This window comes from Lepisosteus oculatus, chromosome 2, assembly GCF_040954835.1.
Source record: "Lepisosteus oculatus isolate fLepOcu1 chromosome 2, fLepOcu1.hap2, whole genome shotgun sequence".
Classification (NCBI taxonomy): Eukaryota; Metazoa; Chordata; class Actinopteri; order Semionotiformes; family Lepisosteidae; genus Lepisosteus; species Lepisosteus oculatus.
Window position 1 is genome coordinate 70,039,873 of NC_090697.1, and position 17,452 is coordinate 70,057,324.

At 44.1% G+C, this 17,452-nt stretch overlaps 1 protein-coding gene across 1 annotated transcript; it reads right to left on the reverse strand.

Moving 5' to 3' along the window:
* Positions 1 to 1,853: 1,853 nt before the first annotated feature.
* On the reverse strand, positions 1,854 to 15,769 carry LOC102682954 (eosinophil peroxidase-like). Its single transcript, XM_069182276.1, has 16 exons — positions 15,673 to 15,769; positions 14,669 to 14,737; positions 14,283 to 14,370; positions 13,321 to 13,496; positions 12,854 to 12,986; positions 10,959 to 11,088; positions 10,034 to 10,240; positions 9,477 to 9,834; positions 8,966 to 9,126; positions 7,960 to 8,218; positions 6,978 to 7,148; positions 6,156 to 6,393; positions 5,871 to 6,070; positions 5,077 to 5,141; positions 4,170 to 4,268; positions 1,854 to 3,866 (listed from the first exon to the last, which is right to left on the reverse strand). Exons 2-16 carry the CDS (start codon positions 14,733 to 14,735, stop codon positions 3,825 to 3,827), a joined length of 2,394 nt encoding a protein of 797 aa, XP_069038377.1. The 5' UTR covers positions 14,736 to 14,737; positions 15,673 to 15,769; the 3' UTR covers positions 1,854 to 3,824.
* Between the last annotated feature and the right edge of the window lie 1,683 nt (positions 15,770 to 17,452).

Genomic DNA, 17,452 nt, shown 5'->3' on the forward strand with positions numbered 1-17,452 from the left:
CCCCGCCACCAGCCAAGCTTCGCCTAGAACAACGGGCCCATACAATCTGGGCTGGCCGTATTGATTTTTCTTTATTGAAACCATCTATTTGTTTATTTATTAAAGTGCCCGTGAGTTTCCCCTGAGAGTATGTGAAAGCCCCTTACCCCATCCCCACCCGCGAAATGCTCGAAGTACGTTGATGCCGAAGTGGTTTCGGGAGCTTTTAATAAAATTACCCAAAACACGGCCTAAAGAAATCTTAACATTTTCACTCGCGTCAGATTTTAGCATCACGCATCTGATTTAATGGATGTCTGCAGCTGCACGAAAAAAAAACAAACCGATCAACCAACTTTGTGCTTCTCTCCTCCGTCTAAGAGATAGCTAGAACTGCTGTTAGCTGATGTTTATAGAAATCCTTTAACCGGATATCAGGTTCGATACTTACATCAACACGGCGGCCTCTCAAAACCTTTGAAAGAGAAAAAAAGAACAGGAAGGAGTCTGCGCAGAAAACAGATGCGAATTAATTCATTTTCAAACCGTTTCACAAATTTAAGACTAATTCCCTACCCCCGTCTTCACTTGGAAAATACTACAGGATAAATGATAGGACGCGAACCGTCTGTAAGCTCAACTTGTAATCGATCCATCACTAATGTGCATAGAATTACTCACGCGGAAAACTATTTCACATTTTATGTCTTTAAGCAGCAGTTCATATTAGCTTTCAAATCATGACAAGTCTTCTGAATACCCAGTGGGATCGCAGCTTCAGTTTAACCCAAAAAACTCTAGCGAGTCCAGTTAATCGAAAGCACTGGATTTTCTCTTGTCAAATCCATATGGTCTAGTAAACAGGCGCTAGTATAAAAACAAGATGATTTTAAAAGAAGTTGCAATTTAGCGCATACCAGTATGGCCCGCTCATTCATTTTTCTTTATACAAACGCGTCAGCTAGTATTTGTGGTTTATCGTGAAGAAGACACGTAATACAATGATACTCTGATTGCTTTTATTCTCGGAAACATATCCTTAAATATTAATCCAATGCATTTACTTTTCTTTAAGCTTACGTTCTTGGTAATAAATTATGACAATATTTTAAAAACTAGTAGTGTTGTTACCATGTGCCGGATTATCTTGTTACCACTCTGGATGCACCGGTGAAGGATCGGGCAAGAGTGCCACCTTGTGGTCAACAGGCGACATCGCGGGCTCGAACTTTTCGTTTGATAGCGGAAACCTTTGCTCTGCGTCTTATTTTGTACTTGTTATATTTGTTTTTAATCATTGCAGGTTTACAGGGCGCACGTAAACCAGTATATGTGAAGCACGTTTGCTGTGTACTGCGCTGTTCAAAACGTCTTCAGTCCCAGCAGAAACTAATACAGGTAACGCTAACGTATTTTCGCCTGGCCAATCACCAGACTTTGCCCTGCGCCAGAAAAAGTCTGAGCGCCTGGGGTCCTGGTTATTTTCTGGGAATGAGTTTGGTAAGCAGCTCAGGGCAAAACCTAAAACTAATCTGCAGAATAAATGACCACGTGAGCAACTCTCTACCCGTGTCACGGAGGCCACACATGTGTAGTGTTTTCTGAGGCGGTTTTTAACCTGATCATTCTCCATGTTACCCAACCCCCTCCATCAAACCTCACTCAGTACCATGACATTTTAAAATTCACTACAAGCACGCCCCACGCAATCTTCCAATGAGCACTAAACTCCCAAGCCATTTGATTTATTACACCGAAGAAGTAAATTCAATAATAAATATAATCCTTGTGAAACAGGCTATTCTGAGGTAGAGACTGTAGTTTAATGTTGAAACACTAAGGGGGGAGGGGGGATATTTAATAAATGAAACGACTTTGATCACGGACATTTTTATTTGGTGTTTTCCTAGCATTAGATATTTGCATGCGTTGCAATTTCAATGCGGGCTACATTATTATTTTTTAGATTCCTTTTCAGACTTCATACATGCAAAAACAAAATTCCAGACATATAGTTCTTTTCAAAATCAGACACTTGCATGACCGGATAGACTGAGAATGGTTTAAAAAATAAGAAATAAAAACAGAAAGCAACAAAGCAATAGACAAATGATGCAGTGTGTTTTTCTTAATTGAAACAGTGCAAACTATTATATGCACAGTCCAGCTCTTTCCCAAGTGCTATGAACACAAAAAGTAAATTCTGTATCATTCAGTTTGGCAATTTGCAAATCGAGTGCCTGATGTAAGCTTTTCTGTTAATAATCTGCTAAATGAATATTCCTCAAATCCCACAAATCATAGTTAATTCCAGGCTCATAGAATCCCAAATGGTTTAATGAATCTGCCTTTCCTTCCCTCTGCCAGGAAAATACAGTCAGTACACAAGTACAACACCAGGATTTCATAGAAGTTGTACTTTAAACAGCCCTGAGATATTTAATTTGGAAGCAGTTTGGATTGTAACACTCACTAAACTTAGTGAATTGCTGTCATTTTGAGGGAGAAAGGAGTGTTTCACATAACAGGCTTTATGAGTAAAAATATTTTTAAAGCACCCATAAGAATAGCATTGAAAATTCTTGAACTCTCAGCTCAGCTGAGTAAACTTGGCAAAAGACCTGGGACTCAGAATTATTTTTGCAAGGACTTTGTCTAAATAGCCACCAGCCTCCTTAATATGTCAAAACGTTTATTTTCTTCAGAGCAAAGCTGCTATGGGCTAGCATGGCAATGACAATGTCCAAGGCTGAAAGCTGAAACTAAAGCACAGTTTAAAATTAAATCTCAAGATGACATCCATATTTATTTGATTGGCTTTGAAAAGCACGTAGCGTCTGAAGGCCTCAGTCGGCGCGTTTCACTGCAGGATCCTAAGTGGCATTTTTATCTTTCCATTGCCACTCATCGGCTCCATTCAGCTCATTTAAGGTGAGCTGGTCTGAAACCGCCACAGATGTCAATGATGTTTAAACCAAAGGCGTGGAAACATGGTCAAACAGAAAGCAGGTAGGATCCAGTTAGTGTGGCTGAGGTGAGTGCTGGAAGGTATTTAATATTCTGTGAGACACAGGTAACAAAAACACAAAGCCGCTAAATATGCACAATACTCTGTCTTATGAACCTATAAAGGACTTGTCTCTTTATTTCTGCTTCAGAGATTCCTAGTCAATTTCACCTTATGCCTTCATCATAGTTAATCAGGGGAGGACATCCATGGTCCCTGCCAGCCACGGTCCATAGGGTTTTAGGGGTCACTCTCAAATCACCAGTTCTAAAGACTTAGAACACATTCATTTGGGGCACTCAAGCAGGTGGGTCATTTCATTAGTCCCAAGATCATTTGAAATGACAATACCATCTCCCTGTAGTGAACAGGGCCCATAGATGACCATTCCTGGCTTAGCAGGAGCGATTAAATTGCTGTATCCACTGTCCAGACCGATGGTGGCGAAGGTGAGCCACCTGAGATGTTTGGGAAGAGACGAGGTCTGTGCAGGTCTAGACAGTGAGGAGCAGGCAGAGCGAAGAAGCTGCGCTATTGCCGTTAATGGAGCCCCGCTTGCAGATGCTACCCCCCACCCCACCCCACCCCGCCCACTCCAGAGTGGAAGAGGAGGTTGCTGCTCCCCGGTTTTCCTGCACAGCACGCAGGAGGAGGGACGCTGCTGGTGGAGATCCTAATCCGGTTGCTCTGATGGTCTTGCCAGCTGTCCGTGATCTCTGGCCCTGGGATGGGGGGTGTTGCAGCCCAGTCTGTCAGCAAGGGCAGGTTTTTGTGTAGCAGCACCAGGGCGCCCAGGAGGTCCAGCGTCTCCCCCCCCCCCCCTGCCCTGGGGCTCTCTTTAGGCCTGGTTGTCCTCTTTTCTCGGGTTGCCCTCTGGCACCTGAAAGCAGCATTAAGTCAGCATGCCATTCCTGCACAGCCTGGTTCCTAACACACAGAAGCACTGGATTTCACAATGCACCGCTTTCATCAGAGCTGAGACATGTGGTTTTCTCAAGCTGCTACTTCTGTAACATTTCATACAGGCGGGTTACTCATTCCAGCACCATCCCTAGGCTGTTACCCACAGGGAGACTGGACGAAGCAATGACATCTTTAGCACTGCAACTCTTCCTTTACGGATGGCCACAGTCAGCCCTGATGTGTTCATGCCATACCAGTCAGCCCGCCAGTCACCTCTTACCTGGTTGTCCAGGATTTCTGCTGGGTCCTCCTGGTTCCTGGCATCCAGATTGTTCTGAGTGTCCTGGGAGCCCTGGTGCTCCAGTGTTATCTCATTGGCCTGTGTTGACAGATCAGCATAAGAAATCTGTGAATAAAGCTGATCTCTTCCCCACTCTGTACATTCATATTCGTTCTGCACATTCTAGTGTACCAACACCACTACACAATAGAAGCAAATGCTTCAGAACGCTTTTCTTTCTTTTTTTCCTGGAGTAATAGTGAACTTGAGATCATACATTTTGGGATTCTGACAGACAATGCCTTATGTCTTTGTCTTATAAAAACTTGAATTGCCTTATTAAAACGTAATTCATAGTCGAAGTATACAACTTCAACTATAAAAACGTGAATTTACTGGGAATGATTCTAGTAAGTAGCTCTAGGACAAACATAAAACAGGTTCAAACAGATTAAAATCCATAAAACAGGTTGGTTGTCATTGTCTAGAATGTGGTACAGAGCACTGTAAAGTGTACAAAGCACAAACAAAATTTTTGTTCATTTCACACAAAAAGTTGAACAAGAACTCAAGAATCATTCATTTAGGATTAGTACTAAGGATTCACAGCTCTGAGGTCTTTATTACCAAATGAAATGAATCATTAGCTGGATCCTGAACAATTTATCACTAATTCCAGGTCTCTTTTTCAAACAGATAAACAGAAGTGCAGATCCTCTCAGATCGTAGGCCTTTAGGACTTGAGTTGTGCACATACTGTAAGTCACTTAAAAAGTGCATGGTTTTATGTGCGCTGAACAATTGGTAAGGTTGCACAAAGCGTTATAATTGCAAAACAATAAAGACCAGGAATTATGAGACTGGAGTGCAGGTAGAGTTTTGTCAGTGTTTCTGACTGTTGTCTAACCTGAGATCTTGAGCTCTGCTCAGAAAAGGAATCTTCTGTCTCAACAACGCTGTTGCTCGCCGGGTCTGCAAAGTTAAATATGACAGTAACAAGAACAAAACGGTCACAGTAATATCCAGGACCATGAGAAGTAAGGGAAGCAGGCTAGGGTGGGGCAGGTAGAGGGTGAAAAGCCAATTAGAGATGCCCAGTTGTCTTCCTTATGGCCCCTTAACATTATTAAACATTTGGGAGACTCATCCTCCAACTGGAGCAGGGAATACATGTTATAGTTTAGAGGTCCCAACTCTCAATCCCTGTTGCACTGATGGCCAACTCTGGCCTGTAGTGACAGGAGGCATCTTTTGTAAGTGGGCAAAACAGGAATCGGGATGCAGTTGCATTAGCACTTCATACAGGAACTAGGTGAACCACTGGAATACAAAGGGTGGTGGAATGAGACAGTAGAACATGGAGGCCCTACAGAATACAGAATTTGGAGTGACACAAGTCAATTTGCACCCATTTGTTATCAAACTGTGTGGCAAAAAGAGATGACAGACCAGGAATGCATGAGAAGGACCGTTCTCTTCTAGGTCAGAACCACGGGGAACCTTCAATAATACAGTAACTGCTGGTTCCAAATTACATCACGCAAAAGATTGACTTCGAAGGATGAAGAAAAAACAAACAGACAAGTCAATAAAGCTACATGGCGGTAGGGTGCAAGTTCAGTTCCACAACCAACTACATCAAAGGAGTATGTGGGAGTTTTCTATGGAAGCAGAGTAAAGGCAGTTGGGAAGGAGACTCACTTGGTTCATTCCAGGGGGAGAGGTCAAACTGTGGGATCTGCCCGCAATTGGTGTAGCCTGATCCGCGTGGCCGGTACTGGAAGGGCTGAGCTGGTACGTCTCTAATCCGGGTGTTGTCACAGATGATCCTTGCCAAGGAGACACGGTTCAAGGATTCCCTCTGCCTCTGTGTGAACACTCCGGGATTTTCCCACCAGAACCTGCAATGACAGCCACGGATCACCTTGTTCAGGATCTCACCCCAGTCGCCACTAATCAGCAGCGCATTCCTGAAATCCGGCTTACCTGTCCCCGTTTCGGATCCGCTGGAACTGTGTGCCGATGATGCAGGCGAAGAGTGGGCCCACCCTCCCCCCTGGCACGAAGGGTTCGGAGATGCCGCCCAGCCAGATGTCAATGTTGTCTGGAGTCCCGTACAGGTCAATCAGCCGCTTCGCCAGGTCCGTGTTGTTGAGCACGAGTCCCAGCTCCTGCACGTTCTTGGGCTGAGAGAGACGACAGAATTTCCTCCAGGCATTGTACCCTGTTCATACAGACAAAACCACAGGCAGGCATATGAGTTAAAGCAGAGACCTTCTGTCCTGGTCCTGGAGGGCCACAGTGTCTACAGAGTCAGTCCAGGTGGGCTCTGAATCAGCTCATTGCTGGCTTAATTGAACCAGTTTGACATCTTTTCACAGGTCTTCAGGTGCTCCTGTTTTAAAGAATCTTAGAAAACCTAGAGACACACTTGCCCTTCAGGACCAGTAGCCCGGGGATTAGAACAGATCCTGTTTTAATCTCCATACAATTAACTGAGATGAGATTCTCAGTTCTACTCAGCATTTAAACTGAGCTCAGGAACAGAATAACACAGCCCACCCATTGTACACAGTGCATGTTCTGTCTTAGGCTAGCTCTCTGCCAAGCTGTTATAACCAGCATGAAACTGGTTTTTGACAGTACAACCTACAGCCTAGCACTGGTGCCAAAGCAATATCTACTACAAAACCAAAAAGACCAACACAGAAGCTGATGGTCTGTGCATGGGATTAGAGCTTCTGCAGCAATCAGGAATTCCACACTGCATCCTCATCACAGTGAGCTGCAGGGCCGGCAGGGTCTCACCTGGCACCCCGTGGTCTCTGGAGCGTTGCATGTTGAGGGCCGCTAGGTCCAGGGCGATGTGGCTGGTCAGCTCGAAGAGCCTGTCTCTCAGCTCCTGGTGCAACATGTGCTGCTGGGTGTTGAGTTTGGCTTGACGGCCAATGAGACCCCTGATCAGAGGATCAATTCCACCTGCAAGAGATCGCAGAAGGTAAGCATCATGTGAAATTCTCTTACCATACTAAGTAGCCAGTAGGAAGTTGCGACAGGCCTGCCTCTCAGCAGGCAGCTCATGAGCCTGAGCATGTGGGAAACCACATGGACCACAAAGACAAAGACAAGAGACTCATTATGCGTCTTACTTAACAAGGCTCTTCACTACACAACACAGAGACCTGCTCTACACCAGCCCAACACCATCTGTCACTATATATCCATTTATATACCAATCTATTCCAGATTAACCCCATGTGAACTTCATCAATTAACTAACCCAGTCAGTGCACCACCAGTGTGACTATCTACAAACAACAGAGGCCTTAATAACCTCTAGTGGCAGGTTAGCTGAAATTACTGTCCTCCCTACTGCAGACATATTCTTTTATATTATTAAATATCAAAACTTATTAAACTTCTTATGAAAACTTATTTTTTTGAATGTCATCCTCGCTTTCAAATCACGATAACTGTCAAACCGTGCAGGTCTGTTTCCAAAAAGCATTCAGCTCAGGAAAACGCAGAACATCGTCTTTAATTTGAAATGATCACGTGCTTAACTTCTCTCAGAGAACTTTTGAGTCTGTTTTCTGTAGGTTCCTAAACTCCGGAATTCCAGAAAATCACAGAATATACAGGACTGTCAAAGGAATGAAGAAATTCAAGGCCTAGACTGTTAATGAGTGGGGAAAAAAAAAAGACCAAAGCGACTCTCTTAGTTTTGAAATCACGACAGCTGGCGCAGCTGGGTTCTGCCGTGGGAGGGGAGGTCAGGGGACAAGCGCACCTTCGAACACCAGCCTCCAGTTGGCAAAGAAGGCGTTGTGCAGCAGGACGCTGGGGAACTGGCGGTGCTCGTTGTAGTTTTCATCCAGCCGGAACATGGAGGGCTGAATGGTGAGGTGGGCGAAGCGGAAGGCGGCAGTGGCGAAGACGTTGGAGATTCGGGGGTCGACGTTCTCGTCGTAGCCGGTGTACGGGCCGACTTGGAGCTGCATCATGCGCTCCCCCAGGATGCGCGGCAGATAGTCGCGGTAGGTGATGACCTATTGGGGGGTCAGAAAGGTCACCAAGATGAGAAAGGGAACGTGGACTGCAATGCACAAAACCAGGCACTCTTCACTCTCCACTCTTCGGACCGTTTTTACACTTTACTGAGGAGCTGTTGCCGAAAGCCAAGTGGCACTTTGAAACTTTTTAGACATGGCCCACATTTAGAAAGTCATCAAAGAATGATAACACCTAGAATGAATAATAATAAGAATTAAAAAACTTTATTTTACATAGCACCTTTAAAGATGGCTTCTCAAAGTGCTTTACAGAATGACAACAGCAATAAAAAGAACACACAAGATATGCAAGATGAGAATACAGAAAGAGAGAAGACCATAGACGGAGGTACTGAATACAGTAGGAGGAGAGGGGTAAAGAACAGAACCAGTTAAGTAAAGGCTCTTCTAAAGAAGGTGGTTTTGAGTCTGGATTTGAAGGAGTTTAGAGAAGATGACTCTCTGATATCCTTGGGGATTGGGGCATAACAGGAGAAGGCCCTTTCACCTATAAAGTGCAGACAGACTTGGGGGACAGATAGGAGACCAGAATTAGAAGAGTGAAGGTTGCGAGGTGGGGAGTAGGGCAATAATAGCTCAGACAGGTACTGCTGTGCCAGGCCATCCAGAGTCTTATAGTGAGAATGAGGATTTTGAAGTTGGTTTTCAATACCCGCCTGGATGAGACCCCTGAGGACCAGAGCTGTGTGTCTCTGGTGTAGCTATGGATATCACGGGCCCTACCTGGTGATACCCTCCCATGATCTTCCGAGCCTCCTGGTAGAGTTTCTCCCCGCTCCAGTGGGGGTTGAGTGCACGGAGGGCACGTGCCAGGCGGTTGTGTTCCCGGACGAACAGCGTGTGGACAGCAGTCAGGCCGATGTTCTCATTGACTCGTTCATCACCTGCGTTGGAGGAAGGACATCAGCCAGATGACCATGACTGCTAAGTGGTCTGGTTGATATCTAAAGTCCCTTGGTTTTTTTTTTTTTGCCAATTAGCTCTGGTTGAGTTTCGGAAAGCTCCAGGATGCAGCAATGCTGTTGATATACTTTGACGTTTCTTTGTTCTTGCTGCCCATCTTTCATCATATATAAACTGAAAACCAGTGTTTGGCTTAACGTATAAGTTCATATAACTATGACCTAAGAAGTAAAAACAATACACCCACGCAGAAAGCAGACTGACGAATGACCACAAGTTGCATGGGATACAACTGGACAGGGGTACCAGTATGGAACACTGTGGGACTCACCTGCCACAAAGCAGGGGATTTCATTCAATGCGCTGTTATTGGTGCCTTTCCTCCGGGTTGCACACATATTGCTGGACACGTTCGTGAAGGGCAGGAGCTCCAGCCCATTGTCGGTGAAGTTCTGGTTGACGGCCATTAAGCCCAGATCATTGGTCAGGTTGCGCAGCCCCTTGGCTAAGCTCTCTTCAGGGCTGTACACCTGGCCTACGTCGATGAAGGCGGTGAGGGAGTTGATCTGCTGGCGGACGTTGGGATCACCGAACATGTATGCGCTGTCCCCAGTGGCGCACGCTGGGGCCGAGCGGAAGAAAGCGATGCAGGCAGCGGGGTTCTTAATTCTGGGGTCATTTTTGGGGACCTGTGAACAAACAAATCGAAGTGATCAGTCCCAGTGCAAAGCGGGGAACCCAACGAATCAGGAGATTTTCAAAGCTTTTAGCTTCTGAGCAGAATGTGCTCCTGACTTGCTTTCAGTAGAACGTTATTGTCATGGGACAATCACACTGCCCCCTGCAGGGGAGGCTCAGTACAGCAGGAGGGCTTGCACAGTACACTACCTTGATGGGGAAGCAGGGGCTTGCCCGTTCACAGCTCTCATCACAGTTGATGCCGTTGCTGAAGGAGCGGATGCTGGGAGAAAAGGGAGTGAGCGTGAGGTCGTGGTCAGTCCACTGACCAAAGATGACCATAAAGTGGGTGTTAACGCTATCAATTTCAATTTCTTCATTGCGAGTGCTCAGAATCTTGTTGGAGACCTCACGGACCTGTGGGACAAATAAAGAGCCTCTGATCAGGTCACTCGTACCCATGGGACAATAACTTCATAAAAGACATCTTCCCAAGTGTGAAGAGATCCAGCCATTATTGGGAAGCCCCCTTTCCCTGATTCGTGGCAAGCTGGAGCCTATCCCATGGGCACAGGGCCTGAGGCAGGACGACAGCCTGGACAGGCACAGGGCACACACACAGGCCCACATGGTCAATTTAGATGCGCCATTTAACCTAGTCAGCATGTCTTTGGAAGGAAGCACCAGAGAGCCCTACAAAAGCCCACATGGACAAATGGGACACACTACTCCACACAGAAGGCGTGCCAGGCCAGAATCCCCCAGCAACCCATCAGCTGAAACCAAGGACCCAAGAACTGCAGTGATAACTGCCAGGCTACTGTGCCACATCAACAAATACTCACACAAGACATATGGATATGATGATACAAATTGCTTACAGTCTCATACTATGACTGGGGAAAATAAAACTGTACAGCCAAAAACTGCAGGGAAAGTAGCGTTTGAATGTACGAAGTCCTAGTTAGTGTCCTAATGTGAATGGCATAATGCATCACTCGCTAAATGGGCAATACAAAACATTAATCCTAAAGAGATCCCCTTTGTTAGGGCAAGGTGTGCTGGTGTTCTGGACAGTCCATAGTCACTGCAGAATCTAGTGCAGCGGGCAAGGTGGAGAGAGGCTGATAGTTACCAGTGGAAGGACAAATCCATTATGTGTTTTACAGGGATCCCAGCCGCGGGGGATATAAACCCCATCGTCATAATTCGCAGGCAGCCAGCGGGTAAATGCAGTGTTTGCAGCACCCAGACGAGAGTTTTTCCTGCAAAAGGTACAAGAAAAGGTTAATTCCACGCTGAAAAGAAGAGAGAAGAAACATCACGTTCCAGCTGCTGAGCCTCTCCAGGTGTGGAGATGGGAGCAGGCATATGAAGCACTGGCGAACAAAAGGACAGAGCAGGAGAGAAAGAGTGTCGAAACTATCTATTGATTAGTAAGCTGAAGCAAATGTCCGTTAACCATAACATTATAAGATGGTACCATTCATTTTTAACAAACCACACACAGAATGTCAGGGTCAACAGAACTCTTTCCGAGTCACGATCTATTAGCACAGGTGCCCCTCAGGGCTGTGTGTGCTCTCCAGTTCTGTTCACACTTTATACAAGTGATTGTACAAGCAGTAGTCAAAGCGACTTCATTTTCAAATTCTCAGATGATACAGCTGTGCTTGGCTTAATGCATAGAGGTAGCAGCTCATCTGTGTACATGTCAGATGCACAAATCCAAAGATTTGTGCAATGGTGTGACAACAACAGCCTACTTTTGAATGCTAATAAAACAAAAGAAATAGTTTTCGATCCCAGAACAGTTGGTGATCACTCACAGGTAGTAATCCACAACAAACTTATCACTCAGGTTGACTCAAATAAATACTTAGGTGTAGACATAGACCGTAACCCATGCTGGTCTACTCATGTTGAGAGTGTTTGCTCCAAAGTTCAGCAGCGCTTATATTTCCTGCGAAGACTAAGAGTGTTTGGGGTTCGACAGGAGGTAATGCTACTCTTCTACCGTGCTATAATCGAGAGCATTATCAGGTAGTGTGGTTTAGTAATCTATCAGTTCATTTTAAATCGCAAATTACCCGCCTCATCCAGACAGCTTTGAAAGTCATGGGAGTGAAACAGCACCCCTCCCTGCAGACAATCTTTGAAAAATCCATAATCAAACAGGCAGGAAAAATGATATCAGATCCATCCCACATCCTCAACTCTGAATATCAACTTCTTCCTTCTAGCAAATGGTTTTAGGGTTCCCAAATGTAAGTCAAACAGATACAAACATTCCTTTGTTCCACTACCCATTAAAGTTGTCAACGCAAATGCCAAGGATAAACACAATTTTGACTCTTACAACCCACTTGAGTGCAATATGTTTTTGTGATGTGTTATAAGTGTTACATGTTGTTATGTGTTATACTGTATATGTGCAATAGAATGATGTGCAATGTTTTTATTATTTTTTTGTAATAGTATAATGTGCAGGATCAGTTCCTGGGATGCTGTCTGCTTGGAGTTTGTATGTTCCCCCCGTGTTTGCTGGGGTCTCTTCTGGGTGCTCCGATTTCCTCCCACAGTCCAAAGACATACCGGTAGGTTACCTGTCTCCTGGGAAATTGGCCCTGGTGTGAGTGTGTGTCTGTGTGTGCCCTGCGACCGACTGGGGTCCTGTTCAAGAGTGTATTCTGCTTTGCACCTGTTGCTTGCTGGGATAAGCAGTGAGAAAATGGATATTTACTGAATTATCTTTTCAATAGGAGGGTGAGTGCACAGTGTTATGGGCAAAAAAAGAAGGAGCAATTCGTTTCTGAAAAAAAAAGATTGCTTTTAAATTGAAGCACGACAAGTCTGACAAGTCGGGCTGGTTTGTTTAGAGCTGTGCAAAGGGAGATCTGTTTCATGTATCGTTTGCACACAGAGTGAATGCCTGCTAACTGCCCCCTCTGCAGGAAAGGCTGGCAGGGCTTCAAGGCACAGCGATGTGGGCGGCGCAAGCTTGGGCAGGGGGAGCTGTCCAGTGCTGACCTGTTGTTGCACACGCTGTTGATGGTCCTGTACTCATTGACCTCAGGGGTGGTGAAGCAGGACGGGGGTTGAACCCTGGCAGCACAGCCAGTCAGCCTTTCAACCGTCTCTAGGTCTTCCTTCGACAGCAGGTCTGCAGACAGGCAGGTGAGGACAAGCAGCGAGGCCACAGTGAAGTTAAAGACTTGTCTGGGAAAGCTCAAGTCAAAAGCCTTTGTTTATTAAAGAAACAAAAACAACCCTGCAAATCCCCTCTACGTCACTGAAGGGAAAATAAAATAGATATTTTTTTATTACACATTTGATTTAAGAGGGCGCTTTGACATGTAAGGCTTGCTCCTACGGTACATCTGTTTCTTACTCCGTTCTCAAGGAATTCATGACGTACTGTATGTGCGCCATTTAAGAGCAAGAGGTGTGTTCTCTGGTGTACCCAGAACGGTGCTCTCTCGGTCTCTGGAGCTGACCTGTGGCGTTGATAGCACGCTTGTGGAGATGGTGGGTTCTCTCCTGGATGAGTCTCAAGGCGTTTTCCATGTACTCGGCCGAGCGCACCGCCGAGCGCGTATCGCGGGAGGGGCGCTTGAGGAACGCCAGGAGATCCGAGGGCTTCGAGAAGCTTTCCCGCAGCTTGGACACGTCCCTGCGGTACGGTTCTCATGTCACATTACAGTTGTCGTTATACTGGCTTCATTCATATTTTTAGAATGACCTAGACTGGTTAACGAAGAAATGACAGATGTTGCTGATTCCTTACCGTTTTAACTGGTAAATTTGGTTATTTTGTATGACTGGATTTGATGTAAGCCACTGATATGCCAGCCACAATATACTACATGCTTCATTAGAAGCCGTAAAACATAATTTCGACATGTAAGAATTTTTCTTTTTTGTTATGAGTCGATTCTCAAGCCGGTCTTGGAGGGCTTTTCAGGAATGTGCCGTCCGTTACATCCGGACAGTCGCGGAGCTAAGCTCGTTTTCTAAGAAAAGGATCCCCCTACATTGCGTCTTCTAATTAAAAGCGAATTTTTCAGTGCCGAGTTGGGGTTCGCTGCCACTGGCAATTCTAGTTCTAGGCGTAATATTTTTTAAAAACGCCTGGTGTATCTCAATTCAAATTCTTTTTGTTTTAAAAAAGCACCACTGTTGGTAATGCCGACGAATAACAGCGTTGCCAAAGCAATAATAATTAGTAAAATATCTACATCAAAAACAGTGTTATGAGACATTATACAACAAAGGTCACTCTCTGTTCCTCCGGCAGCGACTGGAGATCCAGTACTGGGCTGCAGTTCTACGGAGTTTCCAACGCCTTTGTCGTTAAGGCTTGGAGCTGTTCACGCTGTTCTGGCGGGAGTGGGAGTTTTTGCTGGGATGGGATTTGTTACTTCAGGAAAGAAAATTGATCGGTTTACGTTTCACTTACGCTTCTCGCGAATACTTATAGGCGGCGTCGACAGTGCGAATGGCATCTTCTACAGCCCTCTTGATGAAAGCGCGATCAAGACGCGACTCTGAAAGAAGATGATACCAGCTTGTATTTTGGGGGGGATTGGTATTTTCTACGTTTGCCGTTCTGGTTTGGTTACAGGGCAGAATTCACAAACCATTTCTTAATCATTAAATGAGATGAAGTATCAAGGGTTTTTAAAGTAAAGCCAAAGTTTTGTGTTTATTTCAGAAACAAGTTGGGGAAGATCACCACAAAAGGAGAAAGCAAAATATTATAACCTTGTAAAGAAATCAAAGCTAAAAACCTGCGTAGTGTCGTTGTTTTTTGCAAGATGATTTCTGTTTTCGTGATTCACTCACCAGTAGAAGAGTTCTCGACGCCAGTCAGCCAAACCGCCAGAACAAGCAGACACGAAATGGAAAACATTTCTATAACACACAAGACAAGGAGAGGAGAGGTGTTATTACAGAACCAGTTACAGATCCGCTGCCGAAGAGACACAATCGAGACTCGCTCGGCTGTCATACAGCTGCAGAGGGGGCTTAATTTTTGACAGCTTTTATTACTAGTTAAGAACTATTCCTCCACAATTAGTGGTTAGTGATGAAACCGCTCATCATTGAGAGGATAAACGCTAGGCAGCAGCTTGTACAGTGTCAGTCAAACACTGTAGGAAAAGCAGAATGATGGTTTATCACTGATTGAAATAGAGTTTGCACTCAACCTATTTTTTTTAACGAATACTAAAATCAGGAATCACTACCCGTTTTCCCAGAAAGCTAAAATGATCTTCAGTTTTTTATTTCACTTCACCTCTCATTCACTTAATTGAAAGTATTGCCAGTTTAGTTAGTAACGATTAATGTGATTTCCCGCCTTTGATTCAACACGGCTATGCACCTTCATCTGTGAAGTACTGGCCACTCTCCAGAGCTGAAGACCATTGACCTGGATGTTACTTTCGAAGAGTGACAGTCTAACAGAGTTTAATGTCACAAGAGATCTCGTTAACAAAGATCTCCAATCACATAGCCTGATCATCAGGAAGCCTGAATGAAAGTTAACAACCTCAGATTCAAATTCTGAATCCCTTTCTATGGAAATAAGAACAGTTTTTAAAAATACTTTCTTATCCTCAGCTGCAAGAAAACAGTGCCCCCACCAATCTAAATATGCTGTCAAAATACATTCTGAAAAAAGGAAGCCTAAACATATGCTGAAACTGTGTTGATGTCTTCCTGTCTGTGAGGGGGGGAAAACACAATATTACACAAACACACAGGTGTAAAATAAAATGCAAGTTAAGCTTCAGCAGATAACATGTTATAACATACAGTTAGATGTAGCTAAAAGAATACATTACCTGCACTCCTGAAGACCCTCTCTGCAGAACTTCCTGAAGAGCATCATTTTATTTATGCTGTCTAGTGGCCCCTCCCCCTGTGTAGGAAAACATTGACTTGGTACTGTACATAAACAGCCCCCTTTAAGAGAGTCGTGCATTGCTTATTGAAAACAATATTTCCTCCTTCCTTACTTGAATCATTCTCTTGAGCACAAAAATACCACCCCAAACTGTGTAGTTAATATTTTATTCTGTGATGTCAGATAGTTTGAACTGATGTTTTGCATCCTTATCTCAAATCTAGTGACACTTGGTTTTACAATCCACTGTTACAACCTTGGCAGTGAAATTGCTAAACTGCTGTTATTTCTCATAACATTCTGCATAGCTAAAAGCAACCCACAGAAATATTAGCCTTGGCATAGCTGATATTTCTGTGCATGGCTGTAAAATTGAAAAATTAATTTGGAGTTGTATACATCCAATCCTATTTTCCAGTTTGATTAGCAAAATGACTCAAAGATCACTCCAGCAAGACTCAGGGTGGCCATTAAATAACTATAGATTGTCAGTGAGGAAGAATATATTGCTTTTTAAAGTTATTCCATTTTATAGTAGTGTTTGATCTGGCTCCAGAAGCAGCCAAGAAAAACAGATTATAACTGCGCATGTGTAAAAGTTCAATTTAATTTCATTTTAGGCTTTTCTCCATACTATAAGGAAACTGCAGTAACGAAAGAGAACACAAATGCACAACATTGTGTCTTTGTAGTCATTGGTGCAGTAAACATTTCTTCAGCTTGCTCATGTTAGTTGCTGATCTCTTATGTCTGTTGATTTCCTCTGATACTGCATGATCTTTCTTCTGTCCGGACAATGCTACTGCATCAGCGCTGCTGAAAAAATTCAGTGTCTTAGCAGTCAAATACAGTTCCTCTAGGGGGAGATGCGACGCTGGTTGTTTCGTTCTTTTTCTTGTAACCAGATCTGATCATGATACTCAGGGTATACAGTGTTAATTCCATTCCAGTGTTAATTCCCTGAAGGAATCTCCAAGACAGGTTCTTTGCCAACTATTGAATTGATGTTTTATTAATAACAATGGACTGAGCAGAAAAATCAGGAGCTTTGTCAGATACATTTCATCCCAGAAATTGCCCTGCATGTTTTAATCGGCTGTGTACAGGAGGAGGACATGCAATTAAACCCATTGCCTTGAGACAGACACAGACCATTTCACCCAAAGTTCACATTTCACCCAAAGTATGCAGTTCATATCCCAACAAAGGACACCCCACACGCTGCCGTGACAAGAACACAAAGAAAAGATATCGTGTTTTTGTGTAGAACTGGAAACTGGGCAGCTGAGTGAAGAACTCTACTGACTGGCTCAGGAGAGTGTGGTTTTGTTTAAGGTGTATGTCCTGTCATACAGAAGTCTTTACTGATATTTACCGTTGGATCAGTTTGTTAATTTCACGATTCAAACATATCTTATGTCTTAAAGTTATAAATGTAATCAGGTTATCCTCATATTTTATTATGACTTTCATGAAAACACATAATTACATTTCAGGTATAAAATATGAGAATATAGACCCACCCAGGCAGTTCACATTTTTTTTGCCAATACTGTAATTTACGGCAGATCTGTCAACAGGTTTTAATTTCTGTGGGAGACGCATCATTCCCCCATTAGTACAGATTCTGCTCAAAGTGTTTAAGCCAATATCCAATTACTACCAATTGTTAATTGTTGAATTGGGAGGGTATGAAATGGAAAATCAAGTAGTGATTC